The following is a 23,509-nucleotide window of genomic DNA, read 5'->3' as shown; positions in this document are numbered from 1 at the left end:
TGTTTGTACACAAACATACATAAATGTCTAATTTTCTCCCAGTAGAGTCATACTAATCTTTTAAACTACTTAATACATTTTAGGCATTTTAAAAATATTGGTACCTCTTTCAAACTATTGTCCACTTTGTTTACAGTGGTATTCCCAGTATATAATAAGGATCCAGGCCCACAGTATTCGTTTAATAAGTACTTTATCAGCTGTACGTTATTCTAATATAAAAAAAGCCATAATTTATTTAACCAGCCCCTTATCGATTTTAACTTTTTTTTGCTATTACAGACTATGATGTAATGAACTCTCTTGCATGGTCATAAGAGTGTGTTTGTAGGACAGGTTCCTTACAGTGGAATTTTGAAATTAAAGAGCAATATGTATTTATGATTTTAATATATGTCACTGCTGTAGACATAACGTCGTTTGTTGTGGGATCTTAGTATCTGAAATCCAGAGCTCTGTTTGCAAAAACTCCCACCTTTGGTGATAAAATGTATTTCTTCCTAAAGAAGCTTCAATTCCACATACATTCCTAGGCTCCCTCGCACCTAAGGCTTGGACATATGTACTTATTCCAGACTTCGAATTGGAAGCTGGTGATGAAAAAAGCAGGGTAAAGTGGACTCTATTTTGGCGAGGCCACAGCAGCAATGGCCTGACACGTAGCAGTAGGGCCCAGGGCACAGCTGGCCACGTGACAGTGATACTGGCATATTCAGTTATGCAGTATGGTTTCAAGCATCCATTTTGGCTGCATAGACTCCAAGCTTGTTCTCAGGCTCTCCTCTAAATCCTGGGTGCTACCCATTATCCTTAATCAGTTCCTTTTGTACTTAAATTAATCAGAGTGGATGTTTTTTAGGATTTGGTTTTTTCACTTGCTACTAAGATCCCTGGCTGATACATAACCACCAAATTATACTTCAAAAAGACTGTAACGTACATTCTTACATGAACAGTGTTTAAGAATACTTGTTTTCTTATACTTTGGCCAACCTGGATGTTATCAAACTTCTTAGATTTGTGCCACAGGTAATAGTCTAACTTTTCAATTGTCTAGAATTTTGCTCAAAGGGAAGGCTCCTCTCAAATAGTTGGTTAACTCATTTAATACTGTTGAATGATCTACCCGATTATGTGGAAAACTACCTGTGTCATAAGCTAAGTGTCCAGCTCTGGGGCCCATTTTCTACATATTTTAATTGCTGTAGCTCTGCAGTTTACCTTGACGTTTGGTAGGGCAAAGCCTCCTTATTTATCTTTCGTTCTCCTTTTATGTTATTCTTGAGTCTTTCCTCTTTCAAATGAACTTTTGAATCATCTTATTCATTCTTTTTAAAAATACCACTGGAATTTTGTTTGGGGTTTGTTAAATTTATAGATTAATTTGGGGATAACCAACACTTTTTAAACTTTAAATTTTGTTATAAAATTTATATGGATAGACCTATATCTATTAAAGAAATTGAATCAATGAGTAATTACCTTTCAAATCACAAAGCACCAGGCCCAGATGGGTTCACTGGTACATTCTTCTAAACATTTAAGGAAGAAATTACACCAATTCTCTACAGAAGATAGAAGCAAAAGAAATAAATACTTCCTAACTTATTCCATGAGGCCAGCATTACCCTAATGCCCTAAAAACAGACAAAGACATTGTAAGAAAAATACAGGCCAGTATGTCTCATTGAACATAGATGCAAAATTCCTCAACAAAATGTTAGCAAATTGAATCTAACAATGTATAAAAATATACACCATGACCAAGAGGAATTTACCCTAGGTATGCAAGTCTGGTTCAACATTCAAAAATCAATTAATGTAATCCAGCACATCAACAGGCTAACAAAGAAAAACCACATCATATCAATAGATACAGAAAAAGCATTTAACGAAATACAATATCCATTCATGGTATTTAAAAAAAAAATCCTCAGCAAACTCGGATTAGAGGGGGAGTTTCCTCAACTTGATAAAGAACATCTACAAAAACAAAACAAACAAAAAACCTATCATACTTAATGGTACAAAGCTTGAAATTTTCCCACTTAGATCAAGAACAAGGAAAGGATGTCCCCTCTTATCAATGCTTTTCAGTGTTGTGCTGGAAGTCCTAGCTAATACAATTAGACAAGAAAAAGAAAAGTATACAGATTGCAAAAGAAGAAATAAAACTGTCTTTGCTCACAGATGTCATAATCACATATGAAGAAAAAAATCTGAACGAACTGACAAAAAAAAATCTAATAGGGGATAATAGCAAAATTGTAGGATGCAAGGTCAGTTTACAAGGCAGTCACTTTCCTATATTCCAGCAATGAACAAGTAGAATTTGAAGTTAAAAACATATTACCATTTATTTTAGAACCTAAAAACATGAAATAACTAAATATAAACCTAACAAAACATATATAAGATTGGTATGAGGAAAACTCCAAAACTGATGAAAGATATTTAAGAACTAAATAAATGGAGAGAGATTCCATGTTCATGGATAGGAAGACACAACATTGTCCAAAATGTCAGTTCTTAGGAACCTGATCTATAGATTCAATGCAATCCCAATCAAAATCCTAGCAAGTTATTTTGTGGAGATCAATAAACTGATTAAAGTTTATATGAAGAGGCAAAAGCCTGAGAATAGCCAACTTAATACTGAAGAAGAACAAAGTCAGGGGACTGCCACTATCATATGGACTTCAAGACTCACTACAAACTACAATAATCAAGACAGTGTGATATTGGTGAAAGGAAAGACAGACAGATAAGTGGAACAGAATAGAAAGCCCAGAAACAGAACCACATTACTGCAGTCAACAAAGACTATAGAACAGGCGCTAAAGTAGTACAATGGAGCAAAGATAGTCTTTTCAGTAAATGGTGCTGGATAAGATAGCTTCCCATTTCTTTCTATCATCTTCAATTTCCTTCATCAATATTTTATAGTAACGTGGTACTGAAAGTCTTAGCTGGTACAATAAGGCAAGAAAAGGAAATAACAGGCATACAGATTATAAAGGAAGAAATAAAAGTGTACCTTTTTCCAGAAAACATGACTATGTACATGGAAAATCCTAAAGAATCTACAGGAAAGAACAAGGGGCGGGGAAGATGGAGGAAGAGAGGAAAGAAGGAAGGAAGAGAAACCCTTTTAGAACAAGTAAGTGGGGTTATAAGTTAGCGAGGTCCCTGCATACAAGGTCAACACAAATCAATGATATTCTGTATACGAGCAGTAAACATTTGGAAACCTAAATTGAAAACACAGTATCATTTACAAACATCCCCAAAAATGAAATACTTTGATATAAATCTAACAATATATATATAGGATCAATATGTTGAAAACTACAAAATGCTTCTGAAAGAAAGAAAACTTAAATAAGAGACATACTGTGTTCATGGATGGGAAGACTCAACATACTAAAGATGTCAATCTCTTCCCAAACTGATGTATAGATTTAACTTAATTCCTACCAAAATCTGAACGTGGTCCTTTATGAATATAGACAAGCTGCTCCCAAAATTTGTGTGGAAAATAGGAAATAAATTAGCCAAACAATTTTGAAAAAGACTATATAGTTGGAGGAATCAAACTATCCGATTTTAAGATTTACTATTTAGCTACAGCAATTATGACAGTGTGCTATTGGTTGAAGGATTACCACATCAATAAATGGAATAGAATAGAGACCTGAGAGACCCACACAAGTATAGCTGATTTTTTTTTATAAAGTTGCAAGAATAATTCATTGGAGGAAAGATAGTATTTTCAACAAACAATGCTGGAACAATTGGACATTCAAAGGCAAAAAAAGAACCTTGGCATAGACATCATACCTTATACCAAAATGGTAACCTTACCCAAGGAAAAAGCAGATAGTCTCCCTAGGGTAGAGGGCTTAAAAAGAGAAAGGGGGATCCTGGGTCAGTCTTTGGTTCTAGTTTCACCGAATAATGAAGCCATTACTTTTTCCTTGTAGAAAAGACTGACAGGTGAAGGGAAACCTGAAGTATCTCTTTTATTTTCGGTCTTGTTGAATGGAAGTTCCATACATGAGGTGTGGAAGATCAGCTTTCCCCCTCGGAATTATTTCATTTTCAATTCAGCTCGTATTTCTGGAGCACTTAGCCATGTGTCGGATGCTGTGCCAGTCACTGTGGCACTGTACTCAGTCCTAGAGGGAAAGATAAGCAGTTAATTTGGGGATATAGTGAAGAGCCTGGACCAGGACCTTCTGCCTTCAGCAGCATGACTGTTCTTACAGGGCTCTCTGCTAAAACAAAACAAAACAAAACAAAACAACTAGATCTTGAATGAAACTAATTTTTCCTGCTTGGTGGGCTGGCAGGAATTAACAGAAACCTCCACGGAGAAAAAGAAAACCAAAACCATGAGCTGATCCTGGAGTGGAGAAGAGCAAATCCGTTATCAGCGCCGTGATAAGGAGCCAAGCCTCCGACCAGCACCTTGCAGGTGCTGGCGAACGAGACTCCCAACTTCAGGCTTTTCGGCTACAAAATGTGAATAATACTCACCTCACAAGGTTGCTGTGAGGTATTGAGTTCTGAAAACAGGATTAATGGGAAGGACAAGGGCCTTGTGGGTTTATTGCTGAGTTTCATTCTGCAGATGCAAACTATTGGAGTGTCTTAGTCATCTGTATTTCTCTTCCCTCTGGTGACATAATTATTAAAATTAGAAACATAATTTGTTATCTGTGAAAACTTAGGGTAATATGTGATGGAAATACAAATTACTTAATTAGGAGTTAGGAAGAGGCTGAGAGGACTACGAGATGAGAGGATCAATCTACAATAGTTATTAGATCAAGATTATTCGTTTATCATTTGTTAAGTCCATGATACCGTATAGGTACCAAGGATACAGGATACAAAAATAAGTTGCTGTCTAAAGGGGGAGAGGATTAGCAAGTGCTCTGCCATATGCGCTGAAGTGATACGGTGTGTACAGAGTGCTGTGGAGTCATTGAAGAGGGGAGCAATGAACTCTCTCCGAGGTAGAGCAATGCAGTTGAATTGTACTTCCAATCTATGAAACTCCCTTAACCTGCTAAAATACTCCCTGAAGGCGCAGTGAAAAATCAGCTGACAGTAGGGAGAAATCTACTCCTGAAAGATAGCTGCATGGGGCAATCTGAGTTTGCTGCATTCCCTGATTTGCCACTTACATGGCAGAAAGCTGAAGTTTCATGGTTTTGAAATGTCAGGGGATAGAGGTCAAGAATGGCAGAGCAGCAAGTAATTGGGAAAGAATCCACAGAAGCAAGACAGTCACAGGAAGGGTAAACCCTAAAATGTGAGTAAAATCTCTGCCCAAATCCTTGACTGACAGCCAAATTAGGCAAGCACAGGAGAGAACCACTCTGCCCCCCACCACCAAGGGGTCAGGTTAAAAGAGCAGCAGCTGGAAACCATAGATACCAGCAAAGCTATTAACACCTACCTTGTGTGAAGGAGACAAAGCTTGCAGTTTGAGCTCAGGCAGATTAACGACTCGAACAACAACAATGAAAAGACAGTTTTTAGAAGGACACAATCAGATCATTACATGTATTACATATAATACTGTTTCCAACCAAAAATTACTAGACATGCAAAGAAACAGAAGTGTGACCCATACTCAGGGGAAAAAGCAGGGCAGTCAATAGAAACTGACTCTGGGTGAGCCTAAGTGTCGGATTTAACAAAAACTTCAAAGTAACTATTATAAATAGGTTCATCCAGTTGAAGAAAATATGGCGTCAGTGAGTGAATAGCTAAGAAAATCTCAACAGAGAAATGAAAACTATAAAAAACAGAAATCCAGTTTATAAAAAAAGGGAACTTTAGATACAGAGATAGATACAGCCAAGAAGGAAGATTGTAGATATATATGTAAATATATCAATAATTAAGTGTAAATGAACCAAAAACTAATCAAAAGGGCAGAGGTTGTCAGACTGGACAAAAAAGCAATGACCAGCTATGTGTTACTTATATGAGGTACACTTAATTTTTTCTCATTTTAATTTTTTTTCCATATTCTTTTTCATTACAGTTTACTACAAGCCATTGAGTATAGTTCTCTGTGTCATACAATAGGACCTTGTTGTTTTATCTGTTCTGTACGTAGTAGTTTCTATCAGCCAATCCCAGACTCCCAGTTTATCCCACCCTTGCCCCCACCTCCCAGGTAACTTTAAGTTTGTTTTCTATGTCTGCAAGTCTCTTTCTGTTTTGTAAGTTCATTTGTATCATTTTTTTAGATTCCACATATAAGTGCTATCATGTATTTGTCTTTCTCTGACTGACTGACTTCACTTACTATGATAGTCTCTGTGTCCATCTATGTTGCTGCAAATGACATTATTTCATTCCTTTTTATGGCTGAGTAGTGTTCCATTCTGTATATATACACCACATTTTCTTTATCCATTCATCTGTCGATGGACATTTAGGTTGCTTCTATGTCTTGGCTATTGTAAATAGTGCTGCTGTGAACATTGGGGTGCTTGCATCTTTCTGAATTGGAGTTTTTCTCCTGATATATGCCAAGGAGTAGGATTGCTGGATCATATTGTAACTCTATTTTTAGTTTTTTAAGGATCCTCCATACTATTCTTCATAGTGGCTGCACCAATTTACATTCCCACCCACAGGGCAGGAGGGTTCCTTTTCCTCCACACCGTCTCCAGCATTTATTATTTGTAAACTTTTGATAATGGCCCTTCTGACTGGTGTGAAGTGATACCTCATTGTAGTTTTGATTTGCATTTCTCAAATAATTAATGATGTTGAGCATGTTTTCATGTGCCTTTTGGTCACCTGTATGTCTTCTTTGGAGAAATGTCTATTTAGATCTTCTGCCCATTTTTTGTTTGGGTTGTTTGGTTTTTTGATATTGAGCTGTGTGAGCTACTTGTATATTTTGGAAATTAATCCCTTGTCAGTTGCATTATTTGCAAATATTTTCTCCCATTCTGTAGGTTGTCTTTTTGTTTTGTGTATAGTTTCCTTTGCTGTGCAAAAGCTTTTGAGTTTAATTAGGTCCCATTTGTTTATTCTCGTTTCTATTTCCATTACTCTAGGAGCAGAAAATATTGCTGCAATTTATGTCAGTGTTCTGTCTATGCTTTCCTCTAGGAGTTTTATAGTATCCAGTCATACATTTAGGTCTTTAATCCATTTTGTGTTTATTTTTGTATATGATGTTAGAGAATGTTATGATTTCATTCTTTTACATGTAGCTGCCCAGTTTTCCCAACACACTTATTGAAGAGACTGTCTTTTCTCCATTATATATTCTTGACTCCCTTGTTGTAGATTAATTGACCATAAGCACGTGGGTTTATTTCTGGACTTTCTGACCTGTTCTGTTGAGCTATGTGTCTGTTTTTGTGCCAGTACCATACTGTTTTGATTACTGTAGCTTTGTAGTATAGATGAGATGCACTTTAAATATAAAGACACCAATACATAGAGAATAAAAGAATAGAAATGTACCATGCAAGCAGTATGCATAAGAAATTTAAAGCAGATATATTAATACCAGAAAAAAAATCAGTACAAGGAGGATTGCTGGAGACTAAAAGGAATCCTTCCAGTGATAACTGGGCTAATACATTAAGGAGGTATAACAACTATAAGTGTATATACATCTAATAAAATGAATTTCAAAATACATGAAGCGAAAACTAACTGAATGAAAGGGAGAAACAGTCAAAGCCACAGTCGTGGTTGGACACTTTAATACACTTCTCTCAGTAATTGATAGCACAACTGGATCCCCTCAAAAGTGAAGAAATCAAAGATCCGAAAGCCACCATCAACAACCATGACCTAACTGGCATTTATATCCAGCAACTGCAGAATGCAATTTTTTTCCAAGTGTACAAGGAACATTCAGCAAGTAGGCCATATGATAGGACATAAAATAAGTCTCAGTATATTTCAGAAGGTTGAAATCTTACAAGGTTCGTTTTCTGACCATAATGAAAGTAAGCTTGAACTACATGATAATTAAATGACTGTATACTAAGAATTATGGGATGAAGCTAAAGCAGTATTTACAGGGAAATTTTTAGCTTTAAAATACTAATGTTACAAAAGAAAGATTTCAGAAATTCAGTACCTAAGCTTTCACATTAAGAAACTAGAAAAAGGGTAAATTAAATCCATAGTAAGTAGAAGGAAGGAAATAATAATGATAACAATAGAAATATATGAAATCGAAGACAGATTAAAAACCTGGTCCTTCGGAAAGAGCAATAAAATTGATAAACTTCTAGCTAGACTGATCCGGAAAAAATGCAAAGGATACAGGTTACCAACATTAGCGATAAAAAGAGAGAATCGAGAATAAATCTATACAGGGTATAGAATTTGAAAGATAATAAGGGACTGTTACAAACAACTTTTGTTAGTAAATCTCATAATTTAGATGAGACAAATTCCACAAGTCACAAAACTAACACAAGAAGAAATAGAAGAAATTATTAATAGCCCTATGTCGGTTAAATTTTAAATTTGTAATTTAAAATTTTCCTACGAAGCAAATTTCAGGCTCAGATAGCTTCACTGGTGATTTCTTTAAACACTAAAGAAAGATACAGTACCAATCCCACTCAACCTAAACAGAGTGGGTGGGAATATTTCCCAAGTCATTTAATGAGGCCAGTTTTATTCCAATAGCAAAACCAGTAAAAGAAATTATAAGAATAGCAAAACCAGTAAAAGAAATTATAAGAATAGAAAATTATAAGAAATAATATTCTTCATGAATATGTATAATGTAAAAATTCTTAACAAAGTATTGATATATTAAACTGAACAATATAGAAAAAGAATAACACATCATAACCAAGTGGAGTTTTCCCCAGGATAAATTTACTATTAGAAAAGCAATGAATATAATTTTTGATGTTAATATGACAAAAAAAAAATCTCAACATATGCAGAAAAATCACTTGACAAAATTTAATGATTCTCAATGAAAACTCAGAAAAGGAAAAAAAAATCTGTTAGAAAAGTGAACATTTGTTTTGAATGAGAAAAGAAATCACATTAAATTACAAACTATTAAAAGCTGAAAAAAATCTGATATGGGACATCTGTGAAAACTCCACGACTGACATTATACTTAAGATGAAAGTCTCATGTGCCTGCTTTTAGCACTTCTGTTGAGAATTATACTGGATGGTTTAGCCATTGCAATAGTCAAAAAAAGAAATAAAAGAAATGGAGATTGAAAATGGAGAAGTAAAACTTCTTTATTTGCAGACAAATGATTTTTTATATGGAAAATACTAAGGAATCTCCAAAAAAAGTTTACTTGAACTAGTAAATGAATTTAACAAAGTCGATGATAGAAGGATAATATACATAAACCAATAGTATCTCTGTACACTAGCAATGAATAATTAGAAAATGTCAAAAATTATTTCCATTTTCAATATCATTATAAAAACATTAAATTCTTTAGGATAAAGAAAGAGGTTTGTACAGATGCAGTGGGGATAGAAGGGAGGAAACAAATAATTTAATCTGAGACGAGAAGTAATCTGAAAGAATTTCGCACATAGTCATATCTGGGCTAAGTCCTGAAAGACAAACTTCCAAACAACCAAAGAAATAATAGTCATTCCAGGCAAAAGAAAAAAACACAAGCAAACATAAACAAACATAAAAATACTTGAGAATGCATGACACATTTGGGGATCTGAAGTAGTTCTGTGTGATTTGATCACATAAGGAGGAGCTAAATTATGAAGGATTTTATGAGTCTTACTCAGGCACTTGTCCTTTATCCTGTAGCTCATATGGTGGGTTTTAAGTGGGAGAGACATGGTAACGTTGCATTTTAGGAGTTGGCGATGAAAAGCGAGTTGAATTCAGACCCTCCATGGCCGTGCAGCTCTTCATGTTGGGTTCAGCTAGCAGTAGAGAGGCAGTACACTGCATGGCCGCTTCTTAGGGATGAGGCATTAGGTTTCACCAAGCAATCCCTACTCCAGGATGAGGTGCATGCCAACTTCTCACTTGACCCACCCAGAATCCTCTGCCCTGCTTTGGTGCTGTTGACAGTGGTGCCCATCACACCTGTTAAAAGAGACAGCAGGGTAGCTCTCGTAGCAGCAACAGCTTTGCTGACAACAGCAATTGGTACCTAACATGCCAGTGGCAATGGTACTCAACGGAGTGAGGAGACCCCTGGAAGGCAGAGTAATATTCATCCTGGCTCATGACCCAGAGTTGTCTGTAGTGCCTCTGGCTGGCATCACCAGGCTTTGTGAACTGCCTAATAATTTTGCCAAGGAGTGGGAGTGAAGGTAGAAGGTTTCTCAGTAATTAATGTAGTTCGGGCTCAGACTTAACACTGGTTGCTTTTATAACTCTTACTGTATTATCCTGTCTAGAGGCTGATTATGTATTGAATGAAGTTGTATGTTCCTAGGCCCTAACAGGGAAAGAAGGAAACAGGCCTGGGTTTGAATGTCTGTCTCACCACATAGATGTATCATCTGTAGGCAAATAATCTAACCCTCTGAACTCTAGTTTCCCCATCTGTATAATGGAGATGGCAGGGACTTCCTGATAGGGTCATTGTGAAAATTCAAGATGTGTGAAAACACTCAACATGTTCTCAGCACAGAGTAGGTTCTCTTATATTAGCTTCCTTTCTTTAGTTTCTGCTGTAGGTTATCCTGTGTGTTTGCTTTTCCAATCAAAGGTTGCTTTTTACCTTGTGACTTCAGGTTGAAACCTTCCCTACGACTCCTCTGTCCACCTTGGATCACAAAACATTTCCCCCTGTGCCCTCTGTTACGTGCTTGTGGCATTTGGATAATTTAAGAAGGTATAGAAATTGCCTGCTTTGACAGTAGCAAAATTTTGCCCAAAGGAAATAAACTAATGCTTATGATATACAAGATGTATGAATTGTCAGTGAAGTAAAAAGGGTGAAATATGTTATCTGAGCTAAAGCTAAGACCCCTGCTTGATCTCTTATCTTCTCACAATCCTTCAACAGGACTTCATTGACTTAACTAGAGAAACCAGACCAAGGGCAAAGGATCGCAGTGGACTCTGTGTGATTGACCTGACAAGATCTGAGGAAGAAAACAGACCCATTGCCACTCTTGACCTGACTCTAGAACCTGTTGCTCCTGCCCAGAAGGAGCCAGCCAGTCTTCAAACATGTGCCAGCCTCTCCAGCAAGGAGGTGGTGGAAGGGCAAGTGGATAGAAGCTCTCGGCAGACAGCACAGAGAATCATTAACAGTGATCCTGTGGATTTGGACCTTTTGGACGAAACTGCATTTGAAGGTCCTCAACCCCCTACATCCATCAGTGGGGACTCTGTTTATCCAGCAGAGCCAAACTGTAGCTCAACCATATTCAAAGGTGACCTTGGCTTCTTGGCAAGCCTACAACTATCTTCAAACGTTCAGTCCCTCTCCCCAACAAGCAATAATGGTAGCAGCAGCAATCGAAGGGCACCCTTGCCATGCCCGCAGCAAGATGTGCCTTGCCCACCACAAGCCTTGCCATGCCCACTGCGCACCTTGCCATGCCCACTGCGCGCCTCACCATGTCCACCACGCGCCTCCTCGTGCCCACCGCGAGCCCTGTCATGCCCATCACAAACCGTGCAGTGCCAACTACAGACTTTGCCTCACCTGCCTCAGGAAGTGCCATGTCCTCCTCAAGATGTGCCATGCCCTCCACAGAATACTCCAGGTCCACCTCAGGGCTCATCTTGGCATCCTCAACACTCACCAAGCCCACCTCAAGACTCACTCTGCCCACCTCAAGATGTAACAGGCCCACCTCAAAACATATCATATCCACAGGGTGTGACACACCTGCGAGACATGTCACTGTCCCTGGGAGACGTGCCACAGTCCCTGGGAGACATGCCACAGTCCTTGGGAGACATGCCACCATCCCTGGGAGACATGCCACCATCCCTGGGAGACGTGCCACCATCCCTGGGAGACGTGCCACCATTCCTAGGAGACGTGCCACAGTCCCTGGGAGATGTGCCACAGTCCCTGGTAGACATGCCACAGTCCCTGGGAGATATGCCACAGTCCCTGGGAGACTTACCACCGCCCCTGGGAGACATGCCACAGTCCCTGGGAGACATGCCACCAACCCTGGGAGACATGCCACCATCCCTGGGAGACATGCCACAGTCCCTGGGAGACTTGCCACCGACCCTGGGAGACATGCCACAGTCCCTGGGAAACATGCCACAGTCCCTGGGAGACATGCCACAGTCCCTGGGAGACTTGCCACCGACCCTGGGAAACATGCCACAGTCCCTGGGAGACATGCCACCAACCCTGGGAGACATGCCACAGCCCCTAGGAGACTTGCCACGGTCCCTGGGAAACATGCCACAGTCCCTGGGAGATGTGCCACAGTCACCAGGAGATGTGCCACAATCATCAGAAGACATGCCACAGTCACCAAGAGATGTGCCACTGTTACCAAGAGATATGCCACAGTCACCAGCAGATGTACGACAGTCACTAAGAGACATGCCACAGTCACCAGGAGATGTGCCACAGTCACCTGGAGATTTCCCACACTTATCAGGAGATGTGCTGCGTTCACCTGGCGACGTGCCACACTTGCCAGAAGATGTGCCGCACACACTTGGAGACTTGCCTCATTTGCCACGAATCAGGCCTGACTCTCCCCCAAACGACATACAGAACCGCGACACGCCTATGGACATCTCAGCTCCATCCTCTCCACGCTGCTCTCCCAGCCCACAGTCTCCACAGTCTGAAACTCCCTTAGAGAAAGTTCCATGGCTCTCGGTCCCAGAAACGCCAGCCAGAAAAGGGATGTCACTGTCCCACCCGGCCGGCGCCGCGTTGGCCCGGGTACCAGCACAAGCGCCGCGAGGCGGGCCGCACAGCAGGCCGTGCCTGCACAGGCTGAAGTTCTTCCTGCGGCCTCCGGTGCATCACCTCTTCTTCCAGACACTGATCCCAGATAAAGACTCGAGAGAGGTGAGCCGCCACGTCTTCCCCTAGGGATTAGGCGCCCTCGCCAGAGGCCTAGCATAAGGTTACTGTGCTGTAAGGAGTCCGTGCAGGAGAGGACGGGCCCAGCATGAGTTTGACATCTTTATCTTTCCCCCACTTACGGCACCGCTCAGTGCAGAGTCAGATCTGGGTTCAAGTTTCAGACCTGCACTGAAAAACTGGTGCTGGAGAAGTCACTTGGCCTTTCTGAACCTAAGGTTTCCTTCCTGTCTGTAAAGTGGAGGTGAGAATAGATCTGGCAGCATCTCATTAATGAGATTACATGTAGAGCGCCTGTTAGAGTGTCCGGCTCACCACAGGCTTCCGTCAGATGCTTCTCTTCTGTTCCTGTGCCTGTCCATCCCCGATACCCTCACTACAGCGCCTGCATCACAGAGATGATTATGCTCATGACACTTCAGTGCCTTCAAAATTATTACTCTCTAACTTTGGGGGAGGAAGCTCAATTTTAAGATTTTTATTTTAATTCAAATATAGTTGATTTTACAGTATTGTGTTAGTTTCAGGTGTACAGCAAAGTGATCCAGTTATGTATTTTTTCAGATTATTTTCCACTATAAGTTGGTACAAGACATTGAATATTGTTCCCTCTGGTGTACCGTCAATCCTTACTGCTAATCTGTTTTATGCATAGTAGTTTGTATGTGTTCATCCCATACTGCTAATTAACCCTCCCTCCTTCCTTCCCCTTTGGTAACCGTAAGTTTGTTTTCTGTGTCTATGAGTCTATTTCTGTTTTGTATACAGATTCATTTGTATTATTTTTTTAGTTTCCACATATAATTGATGTCATGTAATATTTGTCTTTGTCTGACTTACTTTACTTAGTATGGCTCTGTAAGTCCATCCATTTTGCTGCAAATGGCAATGTTTCATTCTTTTTTATGGTTGAGTGATATAGATATATATATATATATATATATATATATATATATATATATATGCCACGTCATCTTAAACCAGTAGTCTGCTGATGGGCATTTGGGTTGTTTCCATGTCTTGTGTACTGTAAATACTGCTGCTGTGAACATTGGGGTGCAGGTGTCTTTTCGAATTAGAGTTTTCAACAGATACATGCCCAGGCGTGGGATTGCTGGATATGGTAGCTCTACTTTCAGTTTTTTAAGGAACCTCCATACTGTTTTCCACAGTGGCTGCACCAGTTTACATTCCCACCAACAGTGTAGAATTCCCCTTTCTCCACACCCTCTCCAACTCAATTTTAAGATTTTAGTGGCCATGCGCCTTCCGATTGGTCTTCATTGATCTATAAGAACAAAACCAGACGCATAAGGAAAAAAAAAATCTGTGGCTCTGTCCCCCAGCATGAAGCCTTTTTCATTATAGGTTGCCACATTCCTAGCATTAAGACTGGCTTGAAGTAGTTCAAAGAATTCAAAAGGTACATTCTCCTCTTGGAGCAGTCAGTGATCCAGCTTAGCACATGTCAGGCATTCACACTGATTTGGCCTTGGAGAGTGATTTGTTTTTCCTCTATTTTAATTGTTCTATCTTCTCCTATGCTTCATGTCTTCTCCTTCTGGATGGCTCTCCTCAGCCACAGGCTCATTCTCTTTCTTCCTGTGGGTTTGCCTCAGGTTGGTCGATACATCATTTCCATGATCAAGAGCATGTGGGGGCCTTCAGAAAGTTGGTGTTTCCCTAGTCAAAGCTGTAGTGAAGCCGTCCGTAGGCGCAGATTCACCACCTTCTGTGTGCCCATAACTCAGATCACAGGGTGGCAGTTAGGCCACACACACTGAATTCTTCTTCTTTATTTCTTACCTTCTTAAAGAACCTCCGCCATCTAGAATACATCTGTAATTCTTTTCCGTCTTCTCTGCTTTTTGGGGGGGCTTTTTATAAGTACTTCACTAGGTCATTTTCCCCTAGAACTTTTTTTTTTTTTTAAAGCATGATGTATTTTATTTTCTCTTCTATTCAAATTTATTGGGGGTTTTGGTCAGTTTTACATTATTTTTAATGAGATATAGTTGATTTACAGTGTTATATTAGTAATGGGCAAAGGATTTGAATAGACATTTCTCCAAAGGTGCTTAGTATCATTAGTCATTAGAGAATTGCAAATCAAAGTCACAAGGGGATATCACTTTACATCCACTAAGATGGCTATAACAATATTTTTATTGACGTATAGTTGATTTACAATGTTATGTTATTTCAGGCGTACAGCAAAGTGATTCAGTTATCTTTTTCAGATTATATTCCATTATAGGTCATTACAAGATTTTTAATATAATTCCCTGTGCTACACAGTAAATCCCCCCCAAAACTTCGTAGCCAGTCTCCATGCTGCCACTTACCAGCTATTGGCCTTAACTCTTCTGAGTCTCTTTTTGTTTAGCACTAAAGTAAGTCATAATGCCCGTATCATAGTGTTGTTTGGCTTAAAGGTAAACATATGAAAGTACAAAGCCACCTTTCAGGGCTATCGAAGTACTCTGTAAATATTAGTTCCCCTTAAGGATAGGGGCATCAAAACAATTTATAAACTTCATTTATAGAGGTCTCCATTTGTAGGTAAGTAGTGATAATACACGTTCAAGGTCATAAAGTGCAATGCATGTAGAACAGCTACCAAAGCGAGATTTTTGTTCTCCTATCTTCTCTTGCTCCTAATTCTCATCACATGCCATTCACAGCATTGGTCTCTCATCAGTGAGAACAGGGTTACCGTCAGGTGATTTGAGACATAAGAAAGCTAACTGGACTTCTCTCCTCCAAATTTCCTGGGAAGGCACTTCCAACCAACACTGTTTTACTATTACATATAAACTGTCAAAACTTTGGTTGGTGTTTTAAAATGAATACTTATTCTCAGATTTTAAAAATAATGCTTGCTTAGTATAAGACATTTTTAATATAAAATATTAAAAAATAATTACCCGTGGTGCGATCAGTCAGCATTTATGATTGTTAATAACTGGGTATATTTCCTTCCCAGTTGCCTTTTTATATGTAGGCACTTAAAATTTTTTAACAATTGAGATTTTTAACAAAAGTATTTTTCTGTTAGTTTTTTTGTTGTTTATAAAGAGTGTGTATGAGTTTAGAGGGTAGCTCTGGAGCTAAACCACCAATGTATGAAACCAGCTTCTGCCATCTGTTGCATGACAAATGCTTACTCTCTAAGCTTCAGTTTCCTTATCTATGAAATAGGAATAGTAATAGCATGTATCTCTTAGAGTTATTGTGAGAATTAAGTGAGGACAAGTTAAATATTCAAAAATTATTGTTATTATCATTATTGTTGTTATAATATTCCCATATCAAACCTTTTAATGTTTTTCTTCTAATTATGAAGGTAACATGTGTCTATTACAGAAAAACTGAAAAATACTAAAGAACATGTAGAGGAAAAATCATCCATCATTTCACCACCCAGATGATAGAAAACCACTTTTCACATATACTCTCTCAGTCTTTATAAACATAGTGTTTGGGGGTAGGAATGGGGGTAGGCGTTGAAGCAACCTAGTGTATACTATTGACTCAAAAAAATCAGAACAGAATTCTTCTAACAGTAAAACGTATTTAAAATCTCTCTATTCACCTCTCTGTTTCAGTATTTGTTATTGTAGCATAACTACCCCTAACCATCTCATCGCTCTCACTCCAGAGTCAACTTCGGCTAGCTCTTGACTCTTTTGTACTTTCCTTCCTATGCTGTATTTTAACACGGACGAAATCATGTTATATGTAGAATTTTGAATTCTCATTTTTTAACTTAATATCAGCATTTTCCCATGTCATTAGAAGTTTTTTAGATAAGGCCTTCCAGTCTCTATTTTTAAAATTATGAATATTTAAGGTACATGGAAAACTTTGCTGTCTTCAACTTGTTTCAGAACCTCTTCATTTTATCTATAGAAACCCACCCTAATTTATTTCTTTTTATCTCTACAGAGCAAGGGTCAAAAATTAGAACCCATTCCTCATCGAAGACTAAGAATGGTAACAAACACCATTGAAGAAAATTTTCCCCTGGGGACTGTGCAGTTTCTGATGGACTTTGTGTCACCCCAGCATTACCCACCCAGAGAAATTGTGGCTCACATCATCCAGAAAATCCTGCTCAGTGGCTCCGAGACTGTGGATGTCCTAAAGGAGGCCTACATGCTTCTCATGAAAATTCAACAGTATGAACCTTAGCTGTTAGCATATCTTCTAGGGAACTTGGACTCAGAGCACAGCTTTCTCCTGCCTAAGCTTTATTCAGCTAACCCTTAGAGAGGGTGACTTAGTATATTAGTATCATTTGGATTGCAAGTGACAGGAAACTCAATCCAAACTGGCTTTAACAGCGGGTAAAAGAGAATTTAATGATTCATCAAACTAGAAACCTAGGAATAATATGTGACTTAATTCAGTTCAAAAATGGTTGTCAGGATCCACTTTTCAGCTCTGTTTTGCTTCTGTTTTTAGGATTCATATGGTAGCCTTTTCAGCCTCCAGCTTTTTTGACACTCTTAGTACAAGAGGGAGTCCATTTCCTTTATAATCACACAAGAGTTCTCAGATTGAGTCTTGTAGACTTTAATTGGCATAACATAAGACATGAGTGCATCTTTGGGCCAGTCATTGTGAACTGAGGGGTAGAATCTCATGATTAGCTCAACATGCTTCACAGGCTTCATCCCGGTCCTAGCAGGTAAAGCCAATGGGCTAAGAATAATAGAGAGTTGATTTCTTTAAGGCAAAATTGGGGTACTAATGCCTCCGAAAACAGAAATGGATACTGAATAGCAAAAAAGAGTGAAGTTCAACTACCCTCAGATGAAATAGTATTATACCAAAGGGTGGGCAAGAGCACTGAGGGTGAGAGGAGGCTTCTTGCTTCTATCATCTTCCAGATCCCACCCCTTCTTCCACTAACCCCACCAGAATTCTAATTGATGTCACTTTACTTTCAGGCTACATCCAGCTAATGCCAAGACGGTAGAATGGGACTGGAAGCTCCTCACTTATGTCATGGAAGAAGAGGTAACATAACAACTACAAGTGTAAATCTTTTGCAGAGGAAGTTTTAACTAGAAACAAAAGTGACAGTAAATCTGATAGTAAAGTCTTCACCATTATTCCTTCCTTTAACTCCCCTGCCCACCAAAAAATTCCTATTGAAAAGATATGTGCTGTCTTCCAACTCAAGATTGAATACACTCATTTATCCCTCTCCTTCTTGAGACCCCATTTATAATAACAGTAAATAAACAGAGAAAGTTATAAGCCTATGGCAATGAAAATAAGTGGAAAGACAATAGGTTTGAATGACGATTGGAAGAGCTAAAGGAAATGTAAGAGTGATGATTGATGAAGGTAGGCAGAGAAAGCTACAAGCTAGACTACACGAGGAAGGGCTGTAACCAAAGAGGGAGGGAGTCCACCCTTTAGAGCAGAGAAGTTTTGGACTCAGAAACACAATATATAAGAAGATTGGAGTAGGGTATGAGCTGTAAGTTTGTTAAAATCTTGTAGGTGGAACTGACAGCCTCTCCATTTTTGAATACAGAAAAATTAGTTGCCAGGTTACATACCCTTCAGGCAAAAAAAACAGAGGATTCATTGTCTAAAGAAATTGAATGAACCACCTGTCTTAAATGAAGGCAGCTAGTGTAGAGCTGGTGCACCAGAAAAAAATGTCTTCTGCATTCTGACCTTTAGGGATTCCTCAAGTTAATTGCCAGCTTGCTCTCTGCTCACCCAAAAGCACTTGGATGGAGCAAATTACTGTCAGCTTAGAATTCTATACTCAGCCAAACTATTAGTCAACTGTGACAGCAGAATAAAGACATTTCCAGACATGTATGAACTTGAAGAAGTAACCACACACACCATTTCATAGATTACTTGAAGATGTACATCCAGAAAATAGGGGAATAATCAAAAGAGCGGGAGGCACAGGATCCAGAGAACACTGGATCTAATCCAGAAGAGTAAGAAAGAGAAGTCCTGAGATTACCACAAATAATAGACTTAGAGGGCAGTCATTCCAGATTAGAGCAAAATAACACAGGGCTTTCAGAAAGGATGATCTGGGAAACACCACCAAGATGGTAGACAAGGAAGCTCCAGGCCCTTGTTCCCCGATGGAGACACCAAGTTAACAACAATGTATGGACCAGAATACCTTTGTGAAAACTCTATAGAGACCAGCTGAGAAGTTGCAGTACCCAGGCCAGTGCATAACCAAGAAGGGGCTCTCCTGAAAGGACTAGGAAAGTCTGTGGTATTTTGTATGCCGATGCCCCCTCCCCCAACCCAGCACAGCACAGTGAAACTGGGAGGAAGCCTCCCGTAGCCTGGCTTCTTCCTTGGAGTGGAAACAAAAAAGTAGATGTCAAGTCCAATGTTCTGGCTCGTTAGGGAAATGGTTTCTGTCTCACCTGACTCAGAGCACCGTTGGGAACAGTGGCATCATTTTCCAGCTGAGAAGAGAGGTGAGCACTGCAACATTTATAGCTGCAAAGAGTATACAGTTCCACAAACAGGTCTCTGGAGGAGCAAGAGACTGTGGGCTCTTGAGAAGAAATATGGGCAAGCCACTTGGGAAATTAAGGCAGATAAAAGCACACACACCACCTCAGAGAAAACACATCCCCAGAAAAAGTCTGAGAAGTCCCGGAACCTCTAGCCAGGCCAAGTGATGAAGGTCTTGCCGTGCATGAACTCAGTGGATAAAGACTGGGAAAGATGGTTGCTTTTTTCAAATGTTTGAGTCTCAAAAGAAGATTACAGGGCATACAAAGAAACAAGGAAATGTGGCCCAATCAAAGAAATGAAATAAAGCTCCAGAAACTAACTCTAAAGAAACATGAATCTCTCAACTTCCTGACGAAGAATTTTTTTAAACTATCTTAAAGATGCTCAAGGAGCTAAAAGAGAATACAGATAGACGACAAACTGAAGCAGGAAAATGATGCATGAACAAAATGAAAATATTAAACAAAAAAAGTATAGAAAACACACACATTCTGGAGCTGAAAATTACAGTAACTGAACTGAGAAAGTCACTAGAGGGGTTCAACAGCAGTCTTGATCAGGGAGGAGAAAAAAAATCACTGAACATGAAAAGGTCATTTGAAATCATTAAGACAAAGGAGCAAGAAGAAAACAGTAAAGAACATTGAAGAGTGCCTAAGGAATTGTGGAGCACTGCTAAACGGACCATAAACACGTTGTGGGAGTCCCAGAAAGGGAAGAAAGGGGGTAGAAAGCTTATTTGAAGAAATAACCCCAAAACTTCCCAAATATGAGGAAAGAAATGGACGTACAAATTCAGGAAGGTTATTTCCAATGAGGATAAACCAAAAAGATCCATAGCAATATATGTTATGGTCATGCTGTCAAAAGTTACAGACTTTTTCTTGAAAGCAGCAAGAAAAAAAGTGACTTATCATATATAAGTGAGTTTGCATAAGACTATCAGCGTATTCTCAGTGAAAGGTTTCAGGTCAGAAGGCAATGGGATGATGTCTTCAAAGTTCTGAAAGAAAAAAACTGTCAACCAAGAATATTGTATCTGGCAAAACTGTCTTTCAAAACTGAGGGAGAGCAACAGGAGAGAAATGACACATCACGTACAAGATCCTCAATAAGATTATCAGCAGATTTCTCATTGGAACCTGGAGGCCAGAACGTAGTAGGGCTGATATATTCAAAGTACCAAAGAATAAAACTCAGCCAAGATTCTTGTATCCTCCAAAACTGTCCTTCAAAAATGAGGGAGAAATAAAGACATTCCCAGATAAAAGCTGAGGGAGTTTGTTACCACTAGCCCTGCACAGCAAGAAATGCTAAAGAGAGTCCTGCGGGGTAAGATAAAACACTGAGCAGTAACTTGAAGCTAAATGAAGAGATAAAGATGTCAGTAAAGATAAATGCAATTATAAAAGCTATTACTGTAACAATGGTCTGTACCTCTACATTGATTTTCTGTATAATTTAAGTAACTAATATGTTTTTAGTTCCTAATCTCAAAGCTAGTATTATTGTAACTTTGTAAATCCACATTTTGTCTTCTGCATAATTTAAGAGACTAATGCATTTAAAAGAATTATTAGTTTATTTGGGGGCACACAATGTATGAAGATACAGTGTTGTTATATCAATAACCAAAAGGGGTGGGAATAGAGCTGTAAAGGAGCAGAGTTTTTTTATGTCATTGAGGTTAAGCTAGTATAAATTCAAAATAGAGTATTATAATTTTAGAATGTTTAATGTAATCCCCAGAGTAACCACAAAGACAACAGCTGATAGAATGTATACAAAAGGAAATGAGAAAGGAATGTAAACATTTCACTACAAAAAATCAACTGAAGACAAAAGACAGTAGTGCAGGAAATGAGGGACCAAAAAACCTGTAAGGCAGTTAGAAAACAAACAGCATAAGGACCGAAGTAAGTCTTTCCTTATCAGTAAAGGGAAAACGACAAATCTTCATGCCTGCCAGCTGTGTGACAGACACACTGGCTTTGGTGAGGTTAGAGTTATCCTCACGCAAATCACAAGGACACTGGGATTCAGAAGGCGTTAAGTTAAATAAGGGATGGAGCTGAGTTTCAAACAAACAAAAGTAAATGAAGAAAACCCGTGCTCTCTACCTGCGTCAGTTGGGCTTCAACAGTGAGGATCACTTCACCTCTAACAGGAAACCTGGCTCAGACTTGCTTATACAATACGGATATGCACCAGCTCATATTACTAGAAGTTCAGCAGTGGAGCAGACATGATGTTTATTGATCTAGCACCTTGGCTAGATCATCTTTCTGTCCCTGTTCAGATATCCAGTTTCAGGTTTATCCTGAGACTGAGGTTCGGTGAGAGGAGGAGACCGATTTTTCAAGCTCTGGGATTGCCCTGTTTGCCCTGATTTGTAATGACCTAGACTGCCTGCTGTCTCGCAAAAGCCTCTCTTTTAGATACGGACACACTTACTGACTCATGAGCTTCTCTTGACAGTATTTAGGAGAGCCCAGTGCTCACTGTCATCCAGGAGATTGAGATGAAATACTTACTTCTCATTTTGTCCCTCACCCAGGGACAAAATCTGCCCGGGCGAGTCCTTTTTCTGCGTTATGTAGTGCAGACCCTGGAAGATGACTTCCAGCAGATCCTGAGGAAGCAGCGACAGCACCTGCAGCAGTCCATCGCGAGCACTGTGCTCTCCTGTGACAAGCAACCCCACAATGTCAGGTAACCAGCCACCTGAGCCCTGGGATGCCAAGAGGGAGGGGCTGGAGGTGGGCAGCTACTCGAGTCTGGAGAATGTCAGGCGGGTGAGGTTTCCTAGTAACCACGCAGTATGCCAGGGACAGTTACTACGGCTACTGACAGTCCTGCAAGGAGGCGCCTCTGTGCCAACCATGTGTCAGGCACCATGGCTTGCATGGTTTTTCTCCCAAGACCATCAGACTTCCTTTAGTCTATTTCAGGATTGTTCACACAACCTCATGAGATCCAGAGGGGGAGCCTTAACTTGTGTAAAACTTTTCGCAGCTTTTATAAACCTAGATTTATGTCCATCCCCCTGAGTAACTCAAGATGAATCTCATTTCTCACTATTACTTTCTGAAAAGTCTGTTACGATAAAGGTCGCGTGGCTGACAGTGAGGTACAGTAAGTTAGCAAACACATGTTCTTTATTTGTAGAATCAGGGCCAAAGCTTCTGGAAGCTTCAGAGTGGGGAACTACCATATCCTTATACCAAGGAGGGAAACGTGATTTCTAGGGTTAGGATCTCAGGCTAGAATTTTCCTCCTGGAACTCCAACCTGTGCTTCTTTTGGAAACAGTTCTCACCAGCATTGTGTTTTTTCAGAGCATCATTGAAATTCTTTCACTCAAAGTTATGTTCCCATATGTTCATGCATATTTATTAAGAATAGTTTTCACTGGCCAATGTGGGATATAGACTATTGTAACTCCTTTAATAAAAAAGAAGGAAGTTTCCTTATGTTTTTAGTATCAGTCAGCTTTTTCTCCCTTCGTTTGCCTGCTTAGATCCATTTCCCTAGATGTAGCGTTTTATGTGAAGTTGATATGTTAATGCTTATAGGGGTAGCAAAATCAGTGGGTAGAGAATCCACAGAGAGCACAGGATAGCATTAGCATAGTTGGATTTAAAATAGAAAAATAACCATTTAAATAATGAGAGCAACTCTCCCGACCATTCTGCCTTGTGAGCATAGGCATTGGATTGGGAAATGGAAGACACAAACCCAACTCAATCCAATAAGTCACTCACTTTAATTTCCGCCTCATGGTGTGAGCCTTTCACTTCATAGAGTGTGACTCTCAGGTTTAAAGAGAGGCATTTGTGGTCTCTAAATGCAAGCCACATCTCCCATTTTGTGCTTTATCAATGAGAAAAATCACTACCAGCTGTATTTAATTCAGCAAGAAATGGTTATTAGATAGAGGTTGTGG

The 23,509-nt window shown here is 39.4% G+C and overlaps 1 protein-coding gene across 3 annotated transcripts in view; it reads left to right on the top strand.

Annotated features, from left to right (window-relative positions):
• SIMC1 (SUMO interacting motifs containing 1) overlaps positions 1–23,509 on the top strand; it is a 55,986-nt gene that overhangs the window by 7,500 nt on the left and 24,977 nt on the right. For 2 of the 3 annotated variants that reach the window (XM_074350256.1, XM_074350257.1), the window contains exons 2-5: positions 11,033–13,027; positions 16,991–17,223; positions 17,998–18,067; positions 22,122–22,276. In XM_074350256.1, the coding sequence (XP_074206357.1) occupies positions 11,033–13,027; positions 16,991–17,223; positions 17,998–18,067; positions 22,122–22,276 (2,453 nt within the window). The remainder of the gene's footprint in view (positions 1–11,032; positions 13,028–16,990; positions 17,224–17,997; positions 18,068–22,121; positions 22,277–23,509) is intronic. The other variant, XM_074350258.1, reaches the window with a different exon arrangement.

Source organism: Camelus bactrianus, chromosome 22 (assembly GCF_048773025.1).
Source record: "Camelus bactrianus isolate YW-2024 breed Bactrian camel chromosome 22, ASM4877302v1, whole genome shotgun sequence".
NCBI classification, from domain to species: domain Eukaryota; kingdom Metazoa; phylum Chordata; class Mammalia; order Artiodactyla; family Camelidae; genus Camelus; species Camelus bactrianus.
This window is presented reverse-complemented; position numbering and strand designations above follow the sequence as displayed.